This window comes from Anoplophora glabripennis, unplaced genomic scaffold (assembly GCF_000390285.2).
Source record: "Anoplophora glabripennis isolate ALB-LARVAE unplaced genomic scaffold, Agla_2.0 scaffold1, whole genome shotgun sequence".
In the NCBI taxonomy this organism is placed as follows: Eukaryota; Metazoa; Arthropoda; class Insecta; order Coleoptera; family Cerambycidae; genus Anoplophora; species Anoplophora glabripennis.
Genome location: NW_019417028.1, coordinates 4,254,913 through 4,274,868, shown reverse-complemented (window position 1 = coordinate 4,274,868; position 19,956 = coordinate 4,254,913). Strand labels below are relative to the sequence as shown.

The 19,956-nt window shown below is 34.6% G+C and overlaps 4 protein-coding genes across 4 annotated transcripts; all 4 read right to left on the bottom strand.

Moving 5' to 3' along the window:
- Nucleotides 1-1,040: 1,040 nt before the first annotated feature.
- On the bottom strand, nt 1,041-3,258 carry LOC108917279 (uncharacterized PE-PGRS family protein PE_PGRS46-like). Its single transcript, XM_018723832.1, has 2 exons — nt 2,451-3,258; nt 1,041-1,474 (listed from the first exon to the last, which is right to left on the bottom strand). Exons 1-2 carry the CDS (start codon nt 3,256-3,258, stop codon nt 1,041-1,043), a joined length of 1,242 nt encoding a protein of 413 aa, XP_018579348.1.
- Nucleotides 3,259-6,660: 3,402 nt separating this feature from the next.
- Nucleotides 6,661-8,341, bottom strand: LOC111692104 (ATP-dependent RNA helicase A-like). Its single transcript, XM_023455835.1, has 2 exons — nt 7,933-8,341; nt 6,661-7,097 (listed from the first exon to the last, which is right to left on the bottom strand). Exons 1-2 carry the CDS (start codon nt 8,339-8,341, stop codon nt 6,661-6,663), a joined length of 846 nt encoding a protein of 281 aa, XP_023311603.1.
- Nucleotides 8,342-8,902: 561 nt separating this feature from the next.
- On the bottom strand, nt 8,903-14,638 carry LOC111692103 (glycine-rich protein DOT1-like). Its single transcript, XM_023455834.1, has 3 exons — nt 14,479-14,638; nt 13,472-14,002; nt 8,903-9,401 (listed from the first exon to the last, which is right to left on the bottom strand). The coding sequence occupies exons 1-3, from the start codon at nt 14,636-14,638 to the stop codon at nt 8,989-8,991; spliced, it is 1,104 nt and encodes a 367-aa protein (XP_023311602.1). The 3' UTR covers nt 8,903-8,988.
- A 3,474-nt stretch (nt 14,639-18,112) lies between these two features.
- Nucleotides 18,113-19,564, bottom strand: LOC108917187 (glycine-rich cell wall structural protein-like). Its single transcript, XM_018723708.1, has 3 exons — nt 19,558-19,564; nt 18,691-19,506; nt 18,113-18,632 (listed from the first exon to the last, which is right to left on the bottom strand). Exons 1-3 carry the CDS (start codon nt 19,562-19,564, stop codon nt 18,211-18,213), a joined length of 1,245 nt encoding a protein of 414 aa, XP_018579224.1. The 3' UTR covers nt 18,113-18,210.
- Between the last annotated feature and the right edge of the window lie 392 nt (nt 19,565-19,956).

Below are 19,956 nucleotides of genomic sequence, written 5' to 3'. Positions count from 1 at the left end.
GATTTAAATTTTTCGGAATTTAAACTAGGTGGCAACATGTTTACTTGGATAATGTCTCATAACTCGTAAACCATTCACTTTTCGACAAAAATAAAAAACTTTTTTCATCTGCAATGTTTCAGTCCGCTATAAAATGTATTCATATTACCAATTAATTCAGTGGCGTAGAAGATTTACTTTAAATAAGGAAACAATATCCTTGTTTCTCCGCCACTGGTTTTTGAATTTGGACTGTCTACACTGTCTACATACAGAACTAGGAGAAATATTTGAAAAAAATGTGTACCAAATTTGGATAAATTTGTTGAAGCGGTTTTCCAGATATTTGAAAAAATTGTTTTATTTTTGTTAATTTGAACGCCCTGTATCTCATAAATGGTGGCTTTCTGCACCTATGTTCGTAGAGCAAAGTGATGTTAATATTTGTTGTTTGGTACTTTCCCCTAAGTTTGTCTATTAAAATCTGGTCCACCCTGTATAGGAAAGGATATTTATTTCGAGTAAAAGTGATTACATGGTATTTGTCGATATTAATAGACAAATTATTGTTTTTACAAAAAATTACAGAAGCATCAAGATCGTTCTGAAGTTTTAGACAATCAGTAACATCAGGAATAGGGAAAATTAGCTTAAATCATCATACATATTAAAAAAATAATTTAAATAAAAACGCATCATTAAAGCAACAACATTTATTGCTTACATATTTTTGTGCTTCATACGACCTCATCAACATATATAAACATTAACATTGCAAACATTTATTTTTTTTTAAATTTTTTATACAAAAATTTTATACATGAAAATCACCAGGTCACAGCATTCGTCATAAATAAGTATCCTAAAGTGTACCTAACCTTAATCAACACCAGGTCGTTGCGGTAGTCGAGGACGTCGTCGTATAGGCAGTTCATTTAGAATAACTATTTGAATTGTAGATACACAAAGTGTATCAATTATAAATAAGGTTTGTTACATCTACCTATACTAAGTACAAAACTGTGTAACTTGGAGCAACCTTGCTTTGTCCGGATCTTACTCTAGTAGTACCAATGGTAGAAGGGGTGGTGTTTGTAGAACTTGCTGGCCTCGTGGTGTCCCATCATGTTGTGCATGCCGCCTCCATTGTTAAGACCATAAGCAGCAAAGTTGCCACCGAATTTGCCCTCGCCGTATCTTCCGAGATTGCCCTTTTCCTTATCAGCGAGGTACTTGCTGCCGTAGTGTCCTTGGTTCTTGGCCTCGCCAGCGTTGAAGTTGCCGATTTCTTTGCCACCCTTGAAGGACGAAGCTCCCTTCTCTCCGAAGCTACCGGCTTGGCCGTTGTACATGTAGTTGCCGGCTTCGTCGTGGTCTTCATCGTAATACTCTTCCGTTTTGCCGGACTCTTCCTTCTGGTGGGAGTTCTTGAAGCCCTTGACTTTGTGGCCCTTTTTGTAGCCCTTTTTCATGTTGGACTGGCCCTCGTTCTTGCCTGGGATAACGAAAAGCACATATAAATTTTGGTATCAAAGAGTACCAAGTGATAGTACCTCTAACATAAATATTTCACGTTTGAACTACCCCAAAATTATAAATAATTTTTTTCTGAACGTTCAAAAGTTTAGGTTTAAGTTTCATTATTTATAACGTTACTTATTTATTCTTTATTTTTTTTGCCTTATCTGAAATGGTACATTACATTCATTAACTGAACAATGTACTAAAAATATAAATGGATTAATGCGGATGTGACATTAATTAAGTACTTTTCAACTTAGTTTGCATAACGCCAGAATTTAATTTGCATGGATTAATTTGAATTTATCGCAATTAATTTGAGGTAATTATAGATCAATACACTTCTACAGTAGGTGTAATACAAGGCAGAGAAAAAAATATAAGTCTAAAAACTACTATGGACCATTCAGTTGTGTTTTTTAAGAAAGAAGCTATTTGTTTCTCGCGATTTTTTACTTTCTTACTTCAAGTACTAAATTTTTCATTGTAGAGCAATTAGAGTTAAAAGTTTTGATTGGTGATACTATAGGGTCGGGGGACCGCCTAGCCGGGTGTCTTGGCCTGTGGATTTCGATTTGCCGAGGTAAGTATCACGGACGCAGTCTGGAATTTGGATGGGTGACCTAAGGCAGGCTCAGGGACGTGGCTGTGACAGCCTACCAGAGACCTGGGTCGCTCAACATTTTCCGCATGCGGGTGGTCCCCGATAAATGGTAATGAGAACAGAGCCAAGAAAATCTCTGTAACTTAAGACTATGCTATCATACATAAACTGTACTGTTTGCCACCAAGCCACCCGTGTAGTAAATAGGATGGTTTGAAGAAAAGTACTCGAGTAATGAAGGAGAGTGTACAAGGGGCCTAATAAGGCCTAAGTGCCGCGGTGGAAAAACAATTCAACCACTCTCCGACATACATACATACATACTATAGGGTCAATGAAGAATTACCTTCTTTGTCGTAATGTTTGGCTCCATGGTACATCTTCCCATCTTCGAAGAGTTTCTTGCCACCATTTACGTCATTATAGTACCCAGAATTAGCCTTAACATCTTTAGCAGCCAGTTCCCCTTTGTTGTATCCTTGTTGTCCCTGATCGTATTGACCTCCTTCCTTACCCTCAGCATTCTTGTAGTACAAATCATTCATATTCTTCTTCCCGCTGTTGTAGGCGCCCTTGCTCATTTCTCCACCCCCGTAGCCGCCCATCATGCCACCACCGCCCATCATCCCCGCACCACCCATCATCCCAGCACCGCCGCCCACCATTCCGGCGCCGCCGCCCACCATTCCAGCGCCGCCGCCCATCATTCCAGCGCCGCCACCCATCATTCCCGCTCCACCCATCATTCCTGCGCCGCCCATCATGCCTGCCCCACCCATCATCCCTGCTCCTGCCCCGACCATTCCAGCGCCGCCGCCCATCATACCAGCGCCGCCTCCCATCATGGCAGTTTTTCCTCCCATCATTCCTCCACCCATCATGGGACCACCCATCATGGCTCCTCCACCGCCCATCATGGCTCCTCCGCCGCCCATCATTCCGGCACCGCCGCCCATCATTCCACCGCCACCGCCCATCATGGCGCCGCCGCCTCCCATCATGGGCATGTACCCCCCATGTACGCCCTTGTGGCTCTGGAGACAGGCTGCTAGGACTATGATGGTAACAAGCTTGAACATGTTGTTACGTCGGAGCACACCGAAAACAGAACTGACTTCAGATACTTGGTCCTGGGGTTTTATAGTGTCGATCATATATGGTTAATTTTTTGGTGGATTAGCTAATTAGGCAGCAAGGAATGTATGTTATTGTTAATTAGCCGGGTTCTTTCTGAGGATGCCAGTAATATGACCTTTAAGGTTGTTATACGCTTGCAGTTTGTACTACCGCTGGTTCCATTGTTTGCCGGGCCTTCCTTAGCACAGTTTTCGGCGTTTCTAATTGGATTATTCGAATTAAGTTTAATCGTGATTTGAGACGTTTAATAGTTAGTAAAATGGGGATAGTTTTATGAAAATCTTGAATCTTCAGAGTGTAGGATTATCTACATACTTTCAAAATGAACACTATTTCATGTTGGGTCGATGTTTATCTTATATCTATTTTGAGTTACAGCTTGACTCTTTCAAAATTTTTTAACAGCAGAAATCTGTATGAGTTTGAGTTTGAGTTGCAACATGATCGATCTTTTGATACAGGGTATTACCTAATAAGTCAGCACAATTAGAGTATTAGTGATGAAAAATGAGATAATTCAGAATCGCAGATTCAGTAGTATTGCCATCTTCTTCTGCTGCACCTACTTCTACATCACTGAAATTTTTGTAAAATATTGTAGGATATGCTGAAAGACCAGGGTAAATTTAAAAAATATACCTTTTTTTCGATTGGACGTACCCTTTTCGAGAAAATTACAAAATGTAACAAAACCCTTCTTGACGAAAAGCATATGATAACAAAAATTTGATAACACAGATAATAACACAAAATTGTTATTTTTTGTCTTAATAAAGGATTTATTAGTTAGTATCTCTACAAAAGTAATATATTTTACAAAGATACAAGTTGATTCCTTATCGTGTGTTATAGGTAAAAAGTGGGTTATTTTTTTTGAATAAAATTCTTTTATACACACATATGAACCATCTAAAGTGAAAGTGATCCACTAGTAGAATAATGATAAAATAATAAACCTATAATAAATCAAATTTAATTTTAACATTAACATTTACATTTATAGAAATAGACATTTCGTTTTTTGTTTTATCACCTTTAACTTCCTTTTCGTTAATAACAACCCTTGTAGCTGTGTTGCCATCATTTTCGGAACACATATCTGCCGAAGTTTGTGAGAACACAATTACTTTCTTGCATTTTTACCAAATTCAGATAGAACTTTTTACAAAATAATTGATAATAAACAACGTTCCATAGCAACCAGTAGATATAACAAAACCTACTACGTTTCATTGAGTGCTAGAAAGAAATTTTCTTGCGAATATATTTTTATTAAATTCCATTCATTCTAACTCCACAAATATGATTGTGATGTGATTATGGATAAAACGTTGTATTGCATTCGTGTTTTAATTGCCTTTTATCCATTAAGAATATTAAACGCTTTTATTCACTTAAGAATATGAAACGCTTGCGTGAATAAAATGCTACTTAAAATACTTATACAATAAATAACTAGTATTTACTGATCAAATAAATGCATCATGTCTTAAAGGTTAGGTATACTTTGCTGTTTATTGTTTGCTTGTGTTACAAAGTTATTGAATTATGAACTAAGGTGGATTGGCCGTAGTGCACCTGCGCAATAGCCACCTAGATCGCCAGGCCTGAACGCGCTGGACTTCTTTGTTGCTATCTTAAAAGTGTATGCAAAACCAGTTGAGAACTGAGAGTACACTTAGTTCATTTATAAGATGATGTAGGACCTGTACTGACATACAAGGGAGGCAGTTAAACATCTCGAATAATATATTTCCCATGAAATAAAAATGGTTATACCTTCCAATTTCATTTACATTTTGTCTTTTTAACACTAGCTATGAGACGAATATTTTTTAACGCCCTTTTTATAGCTTTCCTTATAGAAAACTGAAATATGTTATATGTTATATGTTATATATATGAAATTTACTGGCGAAATAAATATGAGTTGAACAGTCTTTGCTTGAGTAATGTCAGTAATCAGCTAATTATTCATATTCAGGTCCCTTGATTTTTAAATTGAAAAAAAAACTTTATATATTTTAAGTCTGTATGCAATTTTTTCATTAGAAACTGATGGAATTTGAGATATTGAGTTTTAAGTGATGATTAATAACTGTGTAATCAAATTAAAAAAAAAATCTCCAAGGAGATTTTGTCGAAAAATTTATTCTAAGAAATCACAGTAGATTAACTACTGTATCATTGTAACTGGTTCATTGCAATCTTAAGTATCAAAAAATGTAAAACAATTGTAGATAGAATAGAAGATTGACCATTGATCGTTCGTATAATAATTATTTATAAGTGTTCTTTGAAAGTTAATGCCGTACACATACACCCAACATGATTTCATTATTAATTATGTCAATTTAAAATTTGTGGAATTTATAATAGCTATTCATGTATCAATAAATCTCAATGATTTGTCGGTTCATATGAAACTGTGCAGAGTAGTTATGAAATTGATTGGTTTTCACATATATATCTGCCATACGGATAAAATAAAGAATGATATACAACTTTTATTTGCACGTTTAATTCACTACGATTTATCGTTACGTGTATAACTGCCCTTAGATGTATTTCAATATTATAATAACTTCATGAATGAATTTATTCATGATTGAAAGGAAACATTACTAATTTTAATTAATTTTAATTACTTTACTAATTTATATTGAAATTGTTTACTAATATTCACTGAATGTAATGTACCTAGGTAGGTACTTGTATAAATATAAAAATAACTTTATAAAGCAAATTATTTGAAATTTGGGAAGTTATATTAGGTAGGTACCAAAAGTAGTAATTAATTATTTATAATTCTTTTTGGGACTTTACAGACTGCATTAATTATTATTATGTAAAATTTGTTCATCAAGTTTTGAAACGGAAATCATGTTAATGCATCATTTATAATCTAGAAAAAGTTAAAAACTTTTGGGAATACATTTTATTATACGTACTAGAATAAAAATAGAAAAAATCGAGTTTAATACAAACTAAAACAGTAACTTTCGTTGTAAAATCTAAACAGCTGGGTTATCACAGAAAATTTCAGTATTAAATTAAAAACCAGTTATATTATACCTATATATTAATTTTTACAATAAATAAATAAATTATCCAAAGGCTGTATCAGGTTTTATAGACAATAATTTAACTTAGTCACAAGTTTTTCGTGTAATTTAAAATTTCGCAAGAAAGTACAAGGAAAGTGAAGAAATGAAAATACATCTTACTGACAATGAAATCACCGAATAAAATACATATGGAATACGATATAATTTAGATTTTTTAATATATATTTCTTAAGATGGTTATAAAAAAACTGATTCTTCTTTTTTTTCATTTTCCTTTTCATATTTTGCCATCTTACTGAATATAAAGTATCTATATTGAACAAAACCTTTGCAAAACCATTTCGAGACATTTTATCTACCGAACATCATAGGGTGCTTATAATACTTGTACATATTCTGCGCTTGATCGTGTCCGCCAGCATTTTTGAGGTCCCCAGCATTCTTGAGCGCGTAACCGGCTTGTCCTCCAAGGTAGTCCTTTTTCCCATATTGCCCCGCTTGCCCTTTCTCCGCGTCTTGCAAGTATTTCTGCTCGAACTTTCCGCCCTTTTTCTGCTCTCCGGCGTTGTACGCCGCCTCCCCCACCTCTCCCTTGGCTCCGGATCCCTTTTTGTCGCCGAACTGTCCCTTTTGTCCGGCATACCCGCTCTTGTCTCCCTCGTCGTGTTCTTCGTCGTAGAACTCTTCGCTCTGGCTGTTCTCGTTCTTTTCGTGGGAAGTTTTGTAGCTTTTGATACCGTGCGCCTTTTTGTGGTCCTCCTGCTTTTTCTTCTGGTCTCCCTTTTTGCCTGAAACAAAAGAAATGTGCATAAGTATCGCACATCTTTAATTCGGAAGAGCTAAGTGGAAGAAGACGAAGACGAAGAGGAAAGAGTGGGCGAAAGAAAGAAGAAGAAGCATTAGAAGAAGAGGATAATGTTTATGTACAGTTCAAAGTACAGGATGTAGCAGCGACGTTCTTATAAACTGAGAGCTAATTCCTCTCTTCAAACAAATAAAAATGCAAGAGTAATACTTTTCCTAAAACCCAAACGTTTGCCAAAATCTCGATATTTTAAAGATTGAAAGAGAACATAGTGTTTAACCAATTGCTCAAGTACCATTAAAAATATTGACTTGATTTGTCTTCTGTCGAAGTACGTCGGTAGTCAGTTTTTACAAGTGTTTTGATCATTGATTTGCTGTGTTTTTGCATCGATATGCATCTCCAACGAAATTGATGTTGCAGTCACGCCCTACGTTTTTGGTGTTCCAAAGACAGGATCAAGACCTGTACAAATTTCTACAGATTCCCTTCTTGCTAAGGTGTTTGCCTCTCTTCATTGCCCTGGTATCCATTTGAGTGTTACCTTATTGTGGGTAACCAGAGTATGAAAATACTGGAAAAAGTCTAGGCTAATTGAGTTGACTATATGTCTCGCCAAAACCTTAAGTTGTATTACTTCCCACCAAATATTCTTGCTCCAGGTCCACTATCAGTTTAAAATCCATTTTTCACTTACAATCTTGAGCCTTTAGGAATCGTTTTAGGATTATTTTACATCCTATAAACTAATTTTTTGTTTTACTTATTACCTAAGAACTTAAGCTAGTAAAGATATAGCAGAATTATTGTCATCTCACCCTGTTTTCCAAACTTATTGCCTCCCTTGTAGCCGCCGCCTTTTGACATCAGATTCTTTCCTCCTTTGTGTCCGCTGAAAGCTCCTTGTTCCCCTTTCTTCAAGTTGTTCATCCCTTCCCCTTGATAGAAACCTTGTTTTCCCAGCCCGAACTGTCCTCCTTGCTTCCCTCCTTTGCCGTTGAAGAAGACGTCATTCATATTCTTCATCCCTCCATTGAACATGCCCTTGTCCATCTCAAACCCTCCCCCCATCCCCATTCCCATGCCTCCCATTCCCATACCGCCCATATCCATTCCCATACCTCCCATGCCCATTCCACCTCCTACCAGTGCCACATTCGTGTGTGTTACAGCCCCTACGTAGTGTAATATCGTCGCCAGCGAGGCGACTAGGAAAATTAGGAACATCTCAGGCTGGCTGAGTAAGTACTGAGGCTGCCTTGCAATAAATTTTGTATTTATAATGGTGATTATTTATGGTAATTTCTTGGGTGATTTGTGTTAGGTAAAACAATGGGTGTTAGTGTTTGTGGGATGCCAGTAATACGACCTTTAAGGTTGTTTCTGGGGCGTTAGTATAAAATGCGTGAATCTATTGTTTGTAATCCAGGGCTTGACAAATGAATTTGTTTAAAGGTGCTTAGAGAATAGCGCTTGCTAGATAAGGGTACAGGGGGTGGCCAGAAATTAAAATACCATACTTGAGTACAAATTAATAGATTTAGCCCTAGATCTAACCTTAAAAAGGTTACAAACCTCATAAAAAAACAACGTCCTTTTTTTCAAGATAATCCTCCAAGTTTTTAAATGTTTCAATGAAATTTGGTGTGGGGGAATTTTGTTTCACTTTTTTAAATAAAATATAGACACAACCATGGTAATTTCATGAAAGAATATAATACAAAAGTAATATTTTATTCTTTATTTTTTAAAAAATATGTACAAAACTAATTAAATACTGAGCAAAGGTAAATATGTGATTCATTAAATTACATATCATCGGAGTCTGTGGTGTTTAAACTTAAAACTCTTTGACGATGAGGTATGAAGGTGTCTTAGTAGTGTTTAAAAAATTTGCTGGAATCTTCGTAACCAGACACATCGTCGCTACCAACAACCTTGTGTTCTCCAACAACGCCTTTATGACCTGAATACTTGTGCTCGCCAAATTTTCCTTCGTTCCCTTCGCTTTTTCCAGAGATGAACTCCTGGCCGTAGTGCCCCGATTTCTTCTGTTCCCCAGCGTTATATTTACCCCCTTCGTGACCACCCTTGAAGGAGCTTGCTGCACCTTCTCCAAATCCTGCGGTTTCTCCTTTGAAAGCGTAGTTGCCGCCCTCATCGTGGGCCTCGTCGTAGTACTCTTCAGTTCCACCGTGTTCGTCTAAGTGGTGGGAGTTCTTGAATCCCTTGATTCTGTGTCCCTTTTTGTGGCCCTTCTTGTTGGTTTGTTGATTGCCTCCATGACCTAGAATATAAAAAAACAAATAAGAAGAAAACGACAGGTTACTTTGTTAATGTCTCCTAAATGTAAAATAGTCGGAAATGTTTGTTATGGAGTGAATTGTGAAATGTGAAAAGTGAATTGTGTAATGTGATTTGTGAAACGTGAAATGTGAATGGTGAAATGTGAAATATGAATGGTGAAATGTGAATTGTCAAATGTGAATTGTGAAATGATCCTGTTTGTTCTTGACTATGCGGACCAAAACCTCATTCGTAAAGATCATTCGTCAATCAGCAGACAGAGCCAACGTCACTCTTATTCAGATAAAAACTTACTAAAAAACATCTTTAGCCTGTAATATGGGACAACATTCCGATTTAATACTTTTTATTATACAACAGTATTATTCTCAGATCATTGCAAGACCCATTTTTTCAATCTCGTTAAAGTTTCTTGTGTACCTATTACATATTTAAATTCTTAATTAACTTTTGAAAAAAATCGTTCATTGAATTTTTCGGATGTTATTGCTCTCAAACAGCGAATGTTGAATTATTTATTTACAAATCGATTTAATTTTTAAAATATTGGGAAAAAATAAAAGGATATTTCTTAATACTCCTGAAACACGAGCTAAATAAATAAATTTGAAAGAAGGCTAAATTTTTCACAAATCAACAAAAAAGTTCCTATAAACATGTGTTTAGAGAAGCTTCGTTTTTAATATACTTTATATGAACTAGATCAATGTGTTTCAAAGTTCTTTTGTATTTTTAACTAATGACATTGCAGGAAACTACTCTGCGGACTATATGTCCCGATTGGTATTGAGAAAAGTATTACTTCTTGCCGTCAGAGAAAGTGTTATACAGGGTGATTCACAAATGGTGACCAAAAATGAAACATCTTATTCTTTGGTAAATTTTAAGGGGAGTCTTTCCTATAAAGTTTTTATCTAGGACGCTTCGTTAAAAAGACACAGGGTGTTAAACTTAAAAAAAATATTATTTCACTTACTAGTTTTTAAATTATTTAAAAAAATTAAAAATATTTTTTGAGGTTTAACACCCTGTATCTTTTTAACGAAACGTCCTAGATAAAAACTTTTTAGGAAAGACTCCCTTTAAAAGAATACGAGGTTTCATTTTTGGTCAGCATTTGTGAATCACCCTGTAGATGATACAATTTTATGTCTTAGCAGTTTGAAAGACAGTTATAGGGTCATTCCTAAATCCTCTTTTTACTTTAATTTAAAATTTAATATAAAAATTTTTTGTAATGTTGTTTTTGTCTGATGAAAACTCGCCTGACTGAGATATGAATAGTGTTCATATTACTATACACTATTTTTGGTGGAAAAAAATATATAACTGCGGTTTAAATGTAAAATTTTAATCTTAAACAACAAAACTTTTCATTTGGCCACACGGTTACAATGCAAGTTTTTATACAATTTTCAAATAATACTTCTTTTAACATAAATACACCTTTTTTTTAGTGGGTGTTGACAATTTGTTCAAAGCATTCCACGAGTATCCAATCACTTTTATTTAACATTCACGAAAATAATGCTAATTCGTATATTTATACAATAGAATTAATTAAGCGGAATCAATTACTCCTTTATAGTCGCACAGTTGTCTGATATGTCACGTGGCAGTAAAAGGATTTGACTGTTTTTAAAGGAAACTCTAATCTAGTTAGGAAAAAATAACCGCTGCGAGATCGAATTAATTCCAGTAGCTAACCTTCCACGGTTAATTTGATATTGTGTAATTTCGATACTTTTTGCATTTTATTGTCTTAGTTCGGCAAAAACGTTGTAGGAGTAGTCAACTTTTGAACATTTACAAGGATCTTATTTTATATCACTGTCTCAAATTAATAAAGGCCCATAGTAGGTACAATAATTATTTCTCAGTATATGACACGCGAGGTAAAAAAGTTAATTTAATTCCGTTAATGAGAGTTATTGTTATTTTTTGTTATATTCGAATTAAAGTTTCGAAACAGGCAATTTGTGAAAAAATATTGAAAGTAAGGAAGTGGTACAGAGAGTGCAAAGTTTGAAGCACTCCCCGTGTAAGTTTATGCTTATTTTCCAAAAAATGCAATGTTTTTGTTTGGGACCTAAATTAACACTGCTAGCATTCCAATTTTTATAAAATGTGAAATTATAAATTAATGTTGTTCAAAAGGTTATAAGTCTTTAAAATGGAAAAAGGTTACATTTTTGGATTTACAATAGAAAACGTTTTTTCGATTGAATTGGATACAAAATTCCCTAACTTTATTTATTGGTGGCATAACTTTAGCTTTTCCATTTATTTGTGCACAAATTTAAAAATTAATGAAATAAACTTACTCTAAAAAATTTGTCAGGGTTTGTTTTTATAACACAATTTTTGTGTAACTAAAAATTTCATTAACAAAATCTTCCATTTATTAAAAATTAAACGTTAATACTTTTGACAATTGAAACAGCCTAATTTTCGGATCGTAGTAATACTTATTTCTTATTTGCCTGTTTTTTCAGTGTGTGATTTTCGGTTCGGAAAAATAGTTTCGAAAAAACAACTTTCGACGGATTCTTTTAGCACAAGGTTTGTTTAATTAATTTGAAAATTTTTCTACGAAAAATACCTACAAAAATAGAAATAAATTTAATAGAAACATATGAAGCACTAAGTTTGTAATAAAATCTATAAAAAGTAGGTGGCCAGTTGGTTTATTTCAAGAAAATAAATTCCAGCATTTTAGAAAAATAATTTTTTTCTTTTCGTGAGAAATGGAAAACTATTTCATTGAAATTTTGTAAATAGTGATGTTAGAAAACATACTTTTTAATATGCATGTGTCTTTTTAGACTGCCATGACTCAAATTCTTCAATTATATGGAACAATTTGAATATTCGTCATAAATGCAACCTTTTAAGAAAAATCCAATACTATTTTAATAAAATATTCTCTCAAAAATATTAGGTATTGAATTTATTGTTACACATTTAGCAATCGATAGAAAATGGTAAATAGCATCGTAGGTACTGATTTGATTTCCCAATGATCTAAAGACCAGTAAATTTTACGAATACTTTACTAGAATACTTTATTGCCACAAATTAAGTGTACATTTTAAAAACATTTAAAATTATTTAAAAAACCAGTGATGTACGATTTTTTTTTCAAACAAGGTTCCCTACTCCCCCAATAACTACGCCACTGGAGTGTATTTTGGAATAAGTTATCCATGAAAAAATAGTCCCTACTAAAAAAATGTCATCCCCCAAATTTTATCACTCAGTCTTTTATGCCAGTGAAGTTACAGAAAAAATAATATAAATATTTGAAACTTTTAACACCCTGTATCTCCGTAGGAAAGCGTCCTAACAAAAATTTTTATAGTGCAAAACTTGATTAATTTCATCGGTAGAACACGCCATTAAAGTTTGGGAAAACTTATCATTAACACCTTGTATAGAACAAATAGTACCTAATACTTGCTTTATTTTTACGTGAACAAAAAAACTGTTGTTTACTGTGGTTGATCGAAGTTAGATACTTTTTTAATAATTAGTGAAGGGTCGATTTTATTCAAAACGGAAATTTATTGTACGACATAAATTAAGATATTGTTGGGTTTATATAAAAAACTATGGTTAGAATGTATACAATTTTTAAGACAATTTAGAAAAAAATATATATTTTCCTTCCCGGATATTTTTTAAACAATGAATTAAACCGACGCCGCCGGCAAGAAATACATAATATTGACTAGATATATCTGTCGTTTTATACCATCTAAATAATGACAATGATATTTAACAATTTTTGTCTCGATATATCGATCAAGAAATTGGCCAACTTATGCTGGTACATCTACATACAAAAATGTTAGTAAATTTCCTCCCTTTAATAAATTGGGGGCAATGTAGAACTTTTTTTATTGTAGTATGTAAAAAAGTTCCACAATTGTAAAAATATTGATATCTTTTAACTGCCTTCATGTTTCAATTGTCAAATTACCTTGACAACCATTTGAATTGCATTAGTAAAGGTTCCGATATTTTTTCATAAATGTAAATAAAAATTACCTTCTTTGGAGTAATGTTCTCCACCGTGGTAATCTTTTCCCTCATGGTGGGCGATCTTCCCACCATTGACGTCGCTGAAATAGGCAGAGTCACCTTTTACATTCTTCTCAGCAACCTCACCCTTGGTAAATCCCCCATTTCCGTGGTGTAGTTCCTCTCCCTTTTTGCCGTGGGTTTGAACGAAGTGGTGATTGTCTAGGTTCTTCTTTCCACCCTGGTAGACGCTGTGGTCGACTTGTCCTCCACCGGACGCACCGATTCCAATTCCTGCTCCTCCAATTGCTGCTCCCCCTAATGCGTGTCCTCCAATTCCTGCTCCTCCAATTCCGTGTCCTCCAATACCCGCTCCCCCTAATCCGTGTCCTCCAATTCCTGCTCCTCCAATCCCGTGTCCTCCAATACCCGCTCCTCCAATCCCGTGTCCTCCAATACCCGCTCCTCCAACTCCTGCTCCTCCGAATTTGTGTGCAGCAAATCCAGCACCGCCCACATCACTTCCTAGGCTTAGACCTGGATACCAATGACCAGCACCTATGTGATAAATTCGGAATGAGGTAAAATATATTGAATGGACCTAAACTAAATCGAAACACGATCGAGTTTCCCATTATGGTTTTTTAATTAAAAAAAAATCGGTTTTTGATCACATTTTCTTCAGTTGATATTTAATTGTTTTCTGATTGCATATTTTTACATATGTCTCCATTTTGTCCCACTCAAATATCTCAAACAAAGGGAGTAAATTTGAATAAGAAGACCAAAAAAACAAGAAATATTTAAAATCTGACACAAAAAAGCTATAGGGGTGACTAGCCCTTAAGTAGAACACGCTGTATTTTAGTAGTTAAATTAAGTTTATAAAATTGTTTAAATACATCAATCTATTTTTTTTATTTAATTCAAATCCACTGTAACAGCCTTGATATTATTCCCAACCGTACTGTTCGCACTACTAAACAATTAGAAATTTACTACAGTTTCGAAATGGTAATATCTCATTTACTAACCTCCGACATAGTGTCCGCCACCTCCGCCAAAGTGACCGCCGCCGCCGCCGCCAAACTCTCCACTGCTCAGTCCAATCGCTTTCGGATAGAACGGTCCTCCTATCAGCTGACCGTAACAAACGAAAACAGAAAAAACTAACAGAACGACCAATCGGAGCATGTCTGTCGGAAGAGGTGCGAGCACGACTAATTTTTGTTGAAAGATATGATCATTTATATAGCCATTGATCATTTATGTAAAACGCGTTTTGGTTGATTAGTTTGAAACGCGAAAAAAGGACGGTTAATATAAGAATAAATCTATGGGTTGACCTTTGGAAATATTATATCCTCCTTAAAAAATGCGTGTGCCAATACTTTCAATCGGGTGTATACGTTTTACTTCAGAACGGTCGATAGTGTTCCATTGTAGGATAAGCGGTTTATTATTTTTTTTGTGTTACTATCGTTTATTAATAATTAATACCAAGAATTGCTATCTGTCCTTTTTCGACTAGATACCAGGTTTCACAAATTACATTGTTAATGTCATTTGTGAGCTTACATAATATTCCTAATATTTGCACAGTTAAAATAATCCAATAAAAATTCAAAATTGTTATTATTTTTTAGATAGCGAATATTATCATTTCAAAGTAAATTCTACTAATTTATATAATAAGTAAGTATAACATTAAAATATACAGGACGTCAACGGAATTTATTTATTTTAATTAGGGGCAAAAAATATTCTAAACATATTTCTGTGTATTGTATTCAAAACTGATTGTTTTAATGCCCCGAAAAAATGTATCAATTAATTTTAATGTTTGCTGATATTTTTAAAACATAATTTAATTTAAATTTTTCTTCAATACTTTGGATATATTGCGAAGTACAACCAACTTAATTGTAGTAGAATTTATATTTTCTGAATTAAAATTCACCAATCTGAAATATAATCGACGTCTTCTGAGATACATTTGCAGCAGGTATAGACCATTTAGGACATAGGTTCACGGAAACTTTTCATCTTAAATGTAACTAAAGTGTCGGTTCCTTTATTATCGGAACGTACTTAGGGAACACCCCGTATGACTCAGTCTTATGATTCACCACGTTTTTTATTATTTGAATTTCTGAAAATCCCAGAAAATGACGTTTCCTTCATTGTCAACCTTTCAACGCCAGGTACTCCATTATTAAGCATTTTTTTACATTAAATCACGTTTTGTGTAAAATGGTGCATTCAGACTAATTATCACAGTTCAAATTAGATGTCCGGTTCTGTGGTTTGGAAAGGAAAGTAAAAAAAAACTGTATCTTAATTATTTCAATACTGTTTAATACAATGTAGCCTTCTCTGAAGTTCTACATTGTCAAGTTAATATTGATGTTACATATGAAAAACAGCAGGTGTGAGTGAATACTCTGTGTAATTACTATCGCTATAATGTAGATATACAGAGTGTAAGGCAGGAACATGTCAAAAATAAAGTCTTAATTTTTTAAATAATGTTTGTTGCATTAGAAAAAATTAATCTCTAAATATATGTATAATACACAATACATGATAAATTACATTCGAAGCAAAAGAAATTACACGTGAGTTCAAATTAGTGAGTTTATATATAAAAAAATATTGTTTTTTGCTCTTTCTGATTTTTAACATAGCTTTTAATGTCAAACGTTTTTACAAGAGAACAAGTCAACGATTTTCTCGTTCGGGCACTCGATAACACATATTTGCTAATGAAGGGGTAGTGACGGTCTTAGGCATTGCAGGAGCATGCCGTTCTAATGGGTTATGCAAACTTACTTTGGACATCGTCAATTTTAAAAATTTTGATGACATTATTGTAGTTACAATTCCACTTTCTAAAAATGGTATGTCACGTACGTTTTTGAAACTAGAACATCCTGAAACATATACAGGCTATTCATTCCGAATAACATCGGCAACGTTACTGGCTAATACAGGAGTAATTAAGCAATATATTAGCAATCAAGAGACATGGCGGGTGGAAATCAGCCACAATTGCAGAAAGTTATGTTGCTAACAATAATGAAATAGCTGTTTTAACGGATCAGTCAGATAACATTTAGCCTCCGGCGACTGAAATGGAGCAGTCAAACCATTTTGAGAAAAATGTGACAATTAGTAAACGCGAGGGGAATAGTTATCCAGATTTTATAAATGTTACTAAATGTAATAACTGTATAATTACTATAAACATTCATTCATACTAATTAATAAAATGTAATGTTCATCAAATATTTCTATTTATTTATTCATAAAATATGCATTTACAACTCGTAATCGCTTTGTTCCCTAGGGAGGAAAGTTACCTCCCGTTGTCCATAGCAATTTTCATTTTTACGGTAAAATCCACTTACCTAATTGAAAACAATATATTAATAGTATATTTTGTTTTCGCCTTCGTAGACATATCTATCGGTCTATCTGTTTTATTTAAAGATTTTGTTTAAACAATGTGGAAAATTTAGAATTTAAAAAGTGGTATGATAACTAAACGCATTACTAATAGTTATAAAAGTAAGGAACATCTAATAAATGTAAAGACCAAACAGTAAGGTTACATAAAAACTTAGGTCATCAACACGGAATAAGATATAACAGTTCAGAACTTTTTGTCTGATGATAATAATTTGTCTGTTATATTAAAAAGTAAACGAGTAATATTTGCAAAATCCTTATTTTCAACCAAACTTAACAGGACTTAAAACTGTTACTGTGACTAAAAAAAAAAGAACCGACAAGGAAATGTTTATTATAATGGGAAAGGCAATTCTATTTACTCCTATAATGCTTAATTTTAATTACTTTCTTTTTCTCTAAGGTCAAAATATTAGTAATTAGAGTTGGAGAGAACTTTTAAATAACTATAGCTAATACGATTCGAATGGAATAATAAACTGTATTTACGAAATTATCTATTAGTTCAATTTACAATTTAATTTATAACATGCCGAAAAAAAATAGTATTGTGCAATTGTTGAAAAAGCTTTGCCTTGTTTCTCTATTCTGTTGTTAAATTTGTGGTTTGCTGTAGGTTTTTCAGGGTTTCCATGATATGTTAAAAACATAATATTGATAACTTTATAAAAAATATTAATAATGTCTGCTGTGGTTACGAATTTATTTTTTTCCTAGTATTCGATGAATTTATTTTTAAATGATTTTGGAAGGAAAATCTACCCGTTTTTATATGTCTATGAATTAAATTGTAATTTGAAATAATACACATAATTTTAAATATACCTGGTAGGTTATGTCATAAAAATGATATTGGAAGACATAGTTTTACCAATAAATATATAAATTGAAGTAATATTACTCTAGTTCTTTCATGAATCGGACTGAATTCGAATCATCTAGTAATCGTTTTTTTTTTGCATTTTTATTTAATTAGGCAAAATAAAAAATTAAGTAATTAGCAAATTAGTGCCACTTGTAGGTATATAAATTTCTTTATTATTATACCTACCTAATTACTTTCTTCCTAACGTAATTGATTTTTAATGGTTGTTGAGGGAAATAAGGAAGGCACCTATTAATAATAATTTACACTTTTATTTTTATACAAAACATACAAAAGTGTCAAAATACAAAAATTATATACAAGATTGCCAATAGCTTGTAATTGTTTTTTAAATAAATATGACAGCAGGTATAGTCTCACTAAAAACTAGATGGTAGTGGTTAACGTCCGTTACAGTCACCGACCCTTACTAATGTATGGGGAAGTGCTTATAGTACTTGCTAGACTCATGATGTCCAGCAAGATCGTGTTCACCGACACCCTTGTTAGCTCCGTATACTTCCTCGTTTCCGGCGTATTTGTTCTCTCCGAATTTACCGTGGTTAGCGTGGGCTTTGTCGACGAAGTATTCGTTATCGTAGTGACCGGACTTCTTGGCTTCCCCAGCGTTGAATTTGCCATCTTCGTGGCCACCCTTGAAGGATGCCGCTTTACCTTCTCCGAATTTACCGAAGCTGCCGTCGAACTCGAAATGGCCGCCTTCGTCGTGGTCTTCATCGTAGAACTCTTCGGTCTTGCCGGACTCGTCTTTGTGGTGAGAGGTCTTGTACCCCTTGACTTTGTGTCCCTTCTTGTGGCCTTGCTTCACGGTCTTTTCTCCCCCGTGCTTTCCTGATAATCACAAAAATTTGAAATTTTCTGCAAAAAATATAAATAATTAACAACGTACCTTCTTTGTCAAAGTGCTCAGCTCCGTGGTATTCCTTTCCATCATGTGCTACCTTCTTTCCACCGTCAGCATCGCTGTAATGTGCAGATTCTCCTTTGACATCCTTAGCGGCTAGTTCACCTTTTTCAAATCCACCTTCACCATGTTTTACCTCACCCCCTTTGCTGCCATGGGACTTGGAGAAATGTTCTCCCTCTGCGTTCTTCTTTCCGCCGCTGTAAGCGCTTTTATCGATCGCCTCTCCTCCAATATAATGACCTTCAAGGCCGATTCCACCGCCTCCAATATGTCCACCACCAATTCCACCGCCTCCAATGTGTCCTCCTCCAATATGGCCACCACCAATTCCACCGCCTCCAATGTGTCCTCCTCCAATATGGCCACCACCAATTCCACCGCCTCCGATGTGTCCTCCTCCAATATGACCGCCTCCAATTCCGCCGCCTCCAATGTGTCCTCCACCAATATGGCCGCCATAACCACCAATGTGACCACCTCCAAGGTGACCTCCTCCAAGATGACCTCCGCCGATGCCTCCAACGTGACCTCCTCCTATTCCGCCGATATGACCTCCTCCAATGTGACCTCCTCCAATGTGACCGCCTCCGATTCCACCTAGATGACCTCCTTCAATGCCACCAATGTGGCCTCCTCCGCCAATGTGACCACCTCCAATATGACCACCTCCAATGCCGCCAATATGACCGCCACCTCCAATTCCTCCAATATGACCGCCTCCGTGACCTATTCCGATCCCTCCAGCGCCACCGCCGATGCCTTTGCCGTAGCCGAAGCCACCGCCAGCTCCGCCGTGGCCTATGAAAAAATAATGGAAATAATTATTTTGTAAAATTGAAAATTAAGTACGATTCATTGTCAGAATTGTCTATACAAAACGCATATTGGTTGAAGATGATTAAAATTACAAATATAACTAAATTATTGACAGAATTGTTAACAACAAAATGATCTAAATGTCAACGTCCGTAATTTTTTGCATACTTTGATATCCTATTAAGATGAAGACTACATTGCAACTACAATATTCTTATTTTTAAATGTTTGAATTAAAATATATGAGAAGCAGAAAAAATAATGTGATAATGCAGAATTAAACATTTTTATTCGGGTCAACAATTTTTGGATTGATTGCCATATCCTTGGTTTAAGCTATTTGAAGAAACAGTTTCAGAGTTTCAGGTATCTTCTGAAGAAGAGAGCGATAGGTCCCTTGAAACATCAAAAGTTCTACAACTGACGACGCGA